Source organism: Pagrus pagrus (genome assembly GCF_965226575.1).
Source record: "Pagrus pagrus genome assembly, chromosome: 10".
NCBI lineage: Eukaryota > Metazoa > Chordata > Actinopteri > Spariformes > Sparidae > Pagrus > Pagrus pagrus.
Window position 1 is genome coordinate 14,403,047 of NC_140194.1, and position 8,917 is coordinate 14,411,963.

The 8,917-nt window shown below is 40.2% G+C and overlaps 1 protein-coding gene across 1 annotated transcript; it reads right to left on the reverse strand.

Annotated features, from left to right (window-relative positions):
- Window positions 1-89: 89 nt before the first annotated feature.
- hsp90b1 (heat shock protein 90, beta (grp94), member 1) lies at window positions 90-6,746 on the reverse strand. Its single transcript, XM_084363261.1, has 16 exons — window positions 6,587-6,746; window positions 5,965-6,067; window positions 5,496-5,637; window positions 4,327-4,443; window positions 3,881-4,212; window positions 3,545-3,656; window positions 3,279-3,413; window positions 2,811-2,927; window positions 2,572-2,709; window positions 2,396-2,473; window positions 2,225-2,290; window positions 1,381-1,650; window positions 1,037-1,282; window positions 787-923; window positions 592-670; window positions 90-368 (listed from the first exon to the last, which is right to left on the reverse strand). The coding sequence occupies exons 1-16, from the start codon at window positions 6,633-6,635 to the stop codon at window positions 105-107; spliced, it is 2,385 nt and encodes a 794-aa protein (XP_084219387.1). The 5' UTR covers window positions 6,636-6,746; the 3' UTR covers window positions 90-104.
- Window positions 6,747-8,917: the final 2,171 nt, after the last annotated feature.

The following is an 8,917-nucleotide window of genomic DNA, read 5'->3' on the forward strand; positions in this document are numbered from 1 at the left end:
CCAACTGGGCAACCTTAAAGAGGTATGATGCTTAAAATTTTTACATTGACAAAAATACAACACAAGAGGAAGTAGAGCAATTTCCAATGCAAATATAACCCAGTTTAATCAAGTAAGATAGATGAGAATGTGTTCACTGATGGCTGAAACTGAAACTTTCTATGTAAATGTTTCTTTAGTGATACAGAATGTAGCAGCTGGCCTTGACTTGCCTGTTCATCCAGGCCCACATTCATGCTGAGTCGGAGCATGCGCTCTATCCTGTCTCCGTAAGCCTTCGTGTCAGACAGCTGGTAGCCTGAGCGCAGCGTGGCCGTCTCAAACAGAACCACGGCCAGATCTGATGCGGTCTGGTCTTCGGCGTCATCCTGAAGAACATGATTGAAATGATAATCACTAACAGAACGACTGTGTTACAATGTTCATTCATGTTACATGTGCAGGCATGCTTAAAATTTGTTGAAAACCCGCATTACTTGATGTGATTGACCTAACATTTATTACTTTTTGTTTAAAAGCATCAAGTTATTTTATAAATGGCATAAATATGGCGACATATACAAATACAGCAAAGTGACAGATCAGACTTACGCCAACTCTCTTAAGCATCTGCTTGATGAGAGGATGTTTGGGGTTGATTTCTAATGTTTTCTTCTGGCTGGCATAGTAACTGAAGAAGAGAGGAGAGCAGAATTGCCGTATAAGCTCAGGAAACAGTCAGGCAGGCCACAGCATGCGTTACATTTGCATTTTACAACCGTGACAACAGGATCATTCATTACTCACTTTGTGGAAATGTCTTTGCCTGTCTGGTAAGCCTGTGCCTTCATGATCCTCTCCATGTTTCCTGACCAGCCATACTGACTGGCAACCAGAGCGCAGGGTGAGTTGGTGAGCCTCTGAGAGAGGATGGCCTTCTCAATCTGTGGGAAAGACAGCATCGTATTAAATAATATGACTGCAGCCAAACTGTATCACCTCTGTGGCTGGTGTTTTTTCTCATGACGTAAATGTGACAAAATAACCATCTCTTTACCTTGTCCTTCAGGGCCTTGTCCTTCAGCCAAGTGGTGAGAGGTTCGTACTCCTTCTCCAGAGCCTCCCTGCTCTCCTTGGCCTTGTCGCTCTCGTCAAATTTGACACCCTCCTTTGCCACGTTCTGGAAGCGTTTTCCATCAAACTCGGGCAGTGCCTGGATGCAGTACTCGTCCACAGGCTCCGTCAGGTAGATCACCTCGTAGCCCTTCTTAAGCAGCCTCTCTACGAAGGGAGAAGACTCAGCCTGCAAAGGGAAAAATCACACAGACGATCAATACCAAGCTATGAAATTTCATTTGACTTGAAAAACTTGTTAATTTCAGCACAAATACATCCACTCACCTCCTTCCTGCTGGTTCCAGCCATGAAGTAGATCTTGTCCTGTTTCTCCTTCATGCGCTCCACATACTGCTCCAGGCTGGCCAATACAGTGTCGCTGTTGGAGGTCTGGAAGCGCAGCAGCTTGGCCAAACGGGTCCTGTTGGAGTGATCCTCAATGACACCAAGCTTGATGTTGGTTCCGAACTCCTTCCAGAACTTGTCGTTGTACTGTTCCTCTGCGATCTTTTTGATCATGTCCAAAGTCTTACGCACCAGCTTCTTGCGGATAACCTGAATAGGGAAAAGATAAGCATTATGTTTTTTTGTAACTTTACGTTTACATTAAGTTTAGTCCTGACCCTTTATTTTATATCTTCAGTCTCTCTCTTTCCCCTCTTTCCTTCCTGTGAAACACTTTTGACTTCAGCTTTGAAATGTGCTATATACATGTAAATAAGGTAGCTTTCCTGCTTGCATATCAGTAATATTTTTGCATCTAATTTACAGGGGCTCTGTAGAACTTCTGTGTCCATTTCTAAACCAACTTTAGCTACTGTTGCTCTTTGTTAGAGAAGCAGAGACACACCGATACGAGGCACTCGAGAACATGTATAGAGTCATAGCCTTTGGGCTGTCTTAGAAAATACACCCCGACTCCTTCACAAAGAAATCCACAGTCCAGCAGCATTAAACAACTTAAACAAAACGCCCACAGGCTTGTATAGGCTTAAAGATTGCTACATATCTCCCCCTCATAGATCAATTAATAAAGACCATCATGATAAGAATAAAAAAATACAAAAGGAAAAGAGTGACGCAACAGCTACTGAGATGGTGTCATATTCATGTTGGATGCTAAGCTCACCTTGAGCAGTTTGTGCTGCTGCAGAGTCTCTCTGGACACATTCAGGGGAAGGTCATCGGAGTCAACCTAGCAAAATAAATTTCCATTAATCACAGTGCAGGTGCCACCTGAGCAAAGACAGTTTATATTATCACACAACTGTATCTCTGCTAGAGTGAGAAAATCACTCACCACTCCCTTGACGAAGTTCAGGTACTTGGGCATCATGTCGTTGAAGTCGTCTGTGATGAAAACTCTCCTCACAAACAGCTAAAAAAAGAAAAAGAGATGATAATTTAGAAACAGTTAAAGGAATTCATGTATATCATTCTCTAACATGGTACAATCCTACAACTTGAGGGACATACCTTGATGTAGTCGTTCTTCTTGGAGCCATACTCGTCAAACAGGCCACGAGGAGCTGAAGTGGGCACAAACAGGATGGACTTGAAGGTAACCTCACCCTCAGCCATGAAGTGGATGTGGGCCAATGGGTCATCACTGTCCTGTTAGAGAGTGAAAAATTGTTTGAGTTGGTTAAATCAAAACTTGTTGAACCTACAATCTGCTTGGCTGCTTGATGCAGCACTACCGTTTAGGTGCCTACCTTAGAGAAGGTCTTGTAGAAAGCCGTGTACTCATCCTCCTCAACCTCCCTAGCTGGTCGCTGCCAGATGGGCTTGATATCATTCATCAGTTCCCAATCCCACACAGTCTTCTCAACCTACAACAAACACGACAACACATTTCAAGTTTAACCCCAAAACTATTCCTTTTTGGAAGAATGAATGAAATGGCGTCAATTCAGGCCTGAGGCATAATCAAATGTTTTAAACAACCTCTCCATATTATCATATGTTTTTCAGGATACATCATAGGTCTCAGTCCAAATGTTTTAGCAAAATATTTTACAGCTTAAAATCTTTATTTTCTGATGAAAGAGAAAAAAAGGATTTTATTCTATGGGGGAAAAAAATTACCCGCCTCAACAAAATCAACATGGGATAAATATTTGACCAATGCCTCTTTTTTTTTTTTTTTTAAATAAATAAGAATATTTATTCTAACTTCCCACCTTCTTTGTCTTGGGCTTGTCCTTTTCCTTGTCCTCCTCCTCTTCCTCTACCTCAGCCTCTTCTTCATCAATCTCTTTCTCTGGTTCCTCTGTTGCCTCAGCATCTTCATCAATAGGCTCTTCAACGGTCTCAGTCTGGTATGTTGAGGGGAGGAAACGTTGGAACGACCATTTGTTAATTAAACATATGTGTCAGTTTCATAATATAACTTATACTGGGATCAAGTCTGAGTCAAAATGAGGAAGGAAGTGTCTTAAGTAATCACCTTGCTGGCCCAAACGTAGATTGGGAAGTTGATGAACTGAGAGTATTTCCTGACAAGGTTCTTGATGGTCTCCAGCTCCAGATAGTCTGAGGCCTCCTCTTTTAGGACCAGTCTGAGGTAGAAAAATATGAGGATTTATTAACAAAGTCAATACTTATCTAAAACTTGAGTAACAACAGGAAAACAGCATTTAAAGGAGCAAATGAGTGAGTGTTGCATAATACAGTAGAGTAAGAGGTGTGAATAGCAATATGACCAACAGGAGTTGATCACAAAGCTAAAAAAAAGTAGCTAAAATTGCTATCAGTGATTAATAGGAACAAAATGTAAACTCACGTGATGGTGGTTCCTCTGCCCAGTGTGTCCCCTCGGGGGTCCTCGATGACAGAGAACGCGTTCGAGTCAGACTCCCAGATCTGCTGAGTGTCATTGTTGTGTTTGGATGTCACAATGACTTTGTCGGCAACAAGGAAAGCAGAGTAGAAACCCACACCAAACTGGCCAATCAGCTCTGACGTCGACTGTCCTTCAGTCTGCATCTCTGTCATCTTGTTGAGGAACTCGCTGGTGCCCGACTTAGCGATAGTACCCAAGTTCTTCACCAGCTCCTCTTTGGTCATTCCAACACCAGTGTCAGTGATGTGGAGCATGTTCTTCTCCTTGTCCGACTGGGGAATGGATCAATACAGTGAAGTTACAAACAGAGTAAGAACTATTAAACATTACAAATAAAGACTACAACATGCGGTAAATGTACACCCCATCTACTTTCTTGTGCATACTTTTATTTTGATGGTCAGCTCTTCATTGGCGGCCATTGCGTTCTCATTGGTCAGAGACAACAGGCGGATCTTATCCAAAGCATCTGAAGCATTGGAAATCAGCTCCCTGAGGAAGATCTGAAACAGATAAACAGTCATTGGATCATTAGTTCAGCCTTTCTGAAGAGGATGCATCATCATAGGTAGTGCTAGGACTGCACTTAGTGTTTTTAGCAAACAAACTTTTTACTGTCCATCACACAAGGCCATTTTTGTACTAATCTCAGATCATGGCTGCATAGGAGCCAATGTGTTTTCATTTGAATGGCCCGTGAGATAGCGCAGATTGAACAGAACACAGAGCAACTCCTTTCAAGGGCAAGTTTCCATGACCTGACTGTCAGACGACTAACATGACAAAGTAAACACAACTTGGGATGGTAACTTTTACAAAGAACTGTTGTAAAAGCATCAGTCCAGTTGGTAATTTAAGTATAACAGTCACCAGCACATGTATTGTGCGCACTTTGTGTGCCAACATGAACGTGTAGAGCTCAACAACGTGTCCAAAACCAACTCATTAATGATGATAATATTGATTCTTAAGTGCTGAAGTCGCAGCCCGCCTTGGTTATCCTTCCTTCCAGTATAAGGCCAATCAGCAGACCCACTGGCTTGCACCCTTCCCTTGATCTCAAATGAGTGCCACCGATGACAGAGACCCACTGGTGTTTGTTAAAAACTCAATGCCACTACATTTGCCAGATGCTCTTTTAGTTATCCTAATGTGCGCTTAAGTGGCTTCTTTTTTTTTAAAAATATGTTGACAATTTTTTTTATTATGCTCTTAAATGTAGAATTTGTGGCAAATCTGTTGTAATAGATTACATAAAATTATACAGATGTACCAAAAAAAGAAGTGTGTTAGGTGGAAAAAGCTATTTTTGACTGTTAGCAGTGTGTTTGAAGCAATAATAATAAATATAATAATAATAATAATAATAATAATAATACATTACAGTAATTCAAACATAAAGGATATATTCATATTGCCATTTGAATCAAGTCACAAATGATCCCCATATTCATTCCAAGACTTCAGGGCTAATGCGCATCTTACAAGTAAATCCATAGCAATCATTATGCAAAACTGATTACCGTACATCAAAATGTTATCTATTCCTGCTCACCTCCTTGTTCTTGTAGAGAGAGTTGATAATCAGCTTCATCATACGGTTGACTTCAGCCTGAAAGACATGTTTTTCTGACTTTTCTCTGAGTTCCTTGATCTGAGCTGCATTCAATCCATCCAGCTGGATTGCCTCTTCCTCTCTGAGGACAGACAGGTGCACACACAGGTGAGAGCAGGTAGACAAATCTTAGCAGTCAAACAACAACATGAGAATCTGTTCTTGCCTCGAGGCAACAGTATCCAAGCTGAAGCACACAAGATCCCCTACTTTTAATGAGGGAGGTGCAGTAAAGCTGGCAAAGCTTTTTCACCACTAAGAGTCAAGGGTTGCCATGAGCCTGTGTGTGCACAAGCTTGGTCACATTGACCTTGTGCTGTTAACTTAAGGTTTAGTCGACCTTGCCTGATCGGGACAAACACAGTTGACTCAACAGGGATAACATGAAGCTATTCAAAGTGACACCTACCTCTGCACCACCTCATCATCTGTTTTGGAGCCATCTCTGCTTTTACCAAGATCCTCTTCTACCGTCCCATCGATGTCAACTTCATCCTCTGCCCTTACAGCGGCTGCCGAGGGACAAAAAGTAGGATTATTAAATATGTCAGACATGATTGCAGGTGTATCTGGAGAAATATTCACCAAAGATAAATTCATGTATAAGGAAGCTCAACAAAGACGTGCTATAAATCACTAAAAATAAAAGTGTAACGTTAGGCAGGCTGGCTTTTTCTTATCAAGCATGGATTTACATCTACGCAACAGTAACGTTAACGGTTTTTCATGGGTATGTTAGCTAGCCTCAGATTAATACATGGTGTTTCCACTAGAAACTTCTAGAAAGGCCTTCAGCAATGACATTCAGCGTAGCTCCAAGAAATGTTTTGAGTCCAAATCATTCATGTTGTCTCTCATTAAGAAATTAGCACAATTAAGCTTGAAAACTGCGAATATCTGAAGGCTCCAGTCATGAATGAGCAGAGCACAAGCACAAACCCAAGTTAACGCTAGCTCTGGCTAATGTTAGCTTAAACGCTGGGCAATAAATGAAAAAGTGAGACGAGATAGCAAATCATTCCGCTACTCACCAAAGGCTAACAGTGCGAAAAGAAGACCTATCGCCCACACTCGTTTCATTTTGAGATACTGCTTGACTGACGATGTGTATCTTCAGCTCCTGAGACAAAAGCCGGGAGATCAGTGCACGCAGCGCAGCACTGCCTTTACAAGAGAGACTGACAAGCTACCGCTCCCACCAAAAGAGCCCACTCTATTAAACCCGTGACAACCGACCAATGGCTGCGCACCACGCACAACCGTCGACCAATCACAGCCGAGTCTACCGTACATGTTGCCCAATCAGATTCCTCAACATAAGTCAATACCCTAAAATCGTGGCTGGACACCATTGGCCAAGAATGAATAATCAGCACATCACTTCCTAAAATTTACCTCTCGCAGTGAAAAACAATCTCAGTCAACACTTCACGTAAACTTTGATTTTCTTACGCAATTTTACAGCCAGGGGCACACTGAGGACTGATGACACTGAAGATAAAAGCACGAAATATATAGCTCTGTTGTCACTGACTTTAGTAGGTCTATATCTACTTGTTTTAATACATATTATATCTTCCCATTTTATGTTTTTTATTGTACACACTTTTGTCATATATGGTGTTTACTTTTATTATTATTGTTAAGCACATTGAGTCTCCGCCTGTCATATGAAATGTGCTATATAGATAAACTTGACTACTCTAGATTATCTGCTGTAATGTTGAGTGTATGTGTACAATATATGTAGGCTATATGGTATAGTATTTAGACTATCTGTATTAGATTTCCTTCAAGGGCGTGGATGCATTGTACTTTGAGTTGCCATGATACATTGAATGGTGAGCACATGTGCACCACTGATCGTTGTCCACGAGGTGGCCCTGTTTAGTTGGTGAGTTAAAAATGCAAATGAGGGCAAACAGTCTTTTCTTACCAAACACACAATCTGATCAATATGTGGAAAACTGAGATTGTGTCATACCAGAGTAATAGTAATAGATGGATAACAAAGTGAATAAAAAATATGATACAAATGTGCACATTGTTGTGCTGCTTGCTCAGCCTGTCAGATGAGGAGTGTGTACCCAGTCATGTGAGTGAGCCATAGGATCAGACTACAGGTGTCATATTACAGTTATAGTTTTGTGTGTGTGTGTGTGTGTGTGTGTGTGAGAGAGAGAGAGAGAGAGAGAGAGAGAGAGAGGAATTAGCAGGTCATAGTAATGAGACAATATGTCAAAACCTTTGAGAAATTATCTCTTGTTATTATTAGTAATGTTAAATTAGTAATGAAAAAGTATGTCATAATGTCGACTTTCTCAGGCAAAGAAATAGTGGATATAAAAAGTAAGGTACTTACTTAATATTAAAATTCTGAGTTTGAAATTCTTCCCAAAAACTATATAGTGCCGCTTCAACTCTGGACTTTTTGACTTTAGTTTCTCTCCTAACATTTTGTCTCCAGAGACACTTTCGGTATTTATAGAGGAACCCGTCAAAATCTTATTTAGAATAATCACTTAGATCATTAGATCATAATCTTTCTTTAAAAAGTCAAACTTTTGATGAATAATCTCATTATTCTCATAATATCTCATAACATATTATTATTAGTCTTGAATTAGTATTAGAATATTCATAATGTCAAACTTAAGAGATAGTCAAGGTAAAAAGTAAGGTGCTAAGTTAAGTCAGAATAACTAGATTTTCAGTTTAGCTTTGGACTTTTAGACGAAAAAGTCTCAATTTTGACTCAATATGATTACATTTAGTTTCTTACCTAATATTTTTTGTCTCCAGGGAAACTTTCAATATTTACAGAGGAGCTGGTCAAAATCTTATTTAGAATCATAGATCATAATCTTGCATAAAAAAAGTCAAACTTTTTGATGGATAATCTCATTATTACATTAGTAAATTAGTAGTATATCAGCATATCAGTCTTGAATTAGTAATAAAGTATTCATACTGTTTACTTTCTCAGGCAAACTTAAGAGATAGTCATGAAATAACTAGATATTCAGTTTCACTTTGGACTTTTAGACTACAAAGTCAAAAATGTGACTTAATATGATTATATTTAGTTTCTCTCCTAACATGTTTGTCCTGCAGAGGGGCCTGTATGTCTTATATTTCCATTTTTATTTTTGTTTTCTTTAAATGCTAGAGAAAGAGTAACCCCTGTAACTCTATACAATAAATGATTCCTCTTGTGGATTATGCATATTTAATACATGTATCTGGCAGCCCATCACATCTGTTCAGTGGACAGTGGGAAGCGACCGAACTCCAGACGCACCAGCCTCTGATTCGCTGGTTGGCTGGGACCTTGCCGAACGCGGAAGTGACGTCAGAGCAGC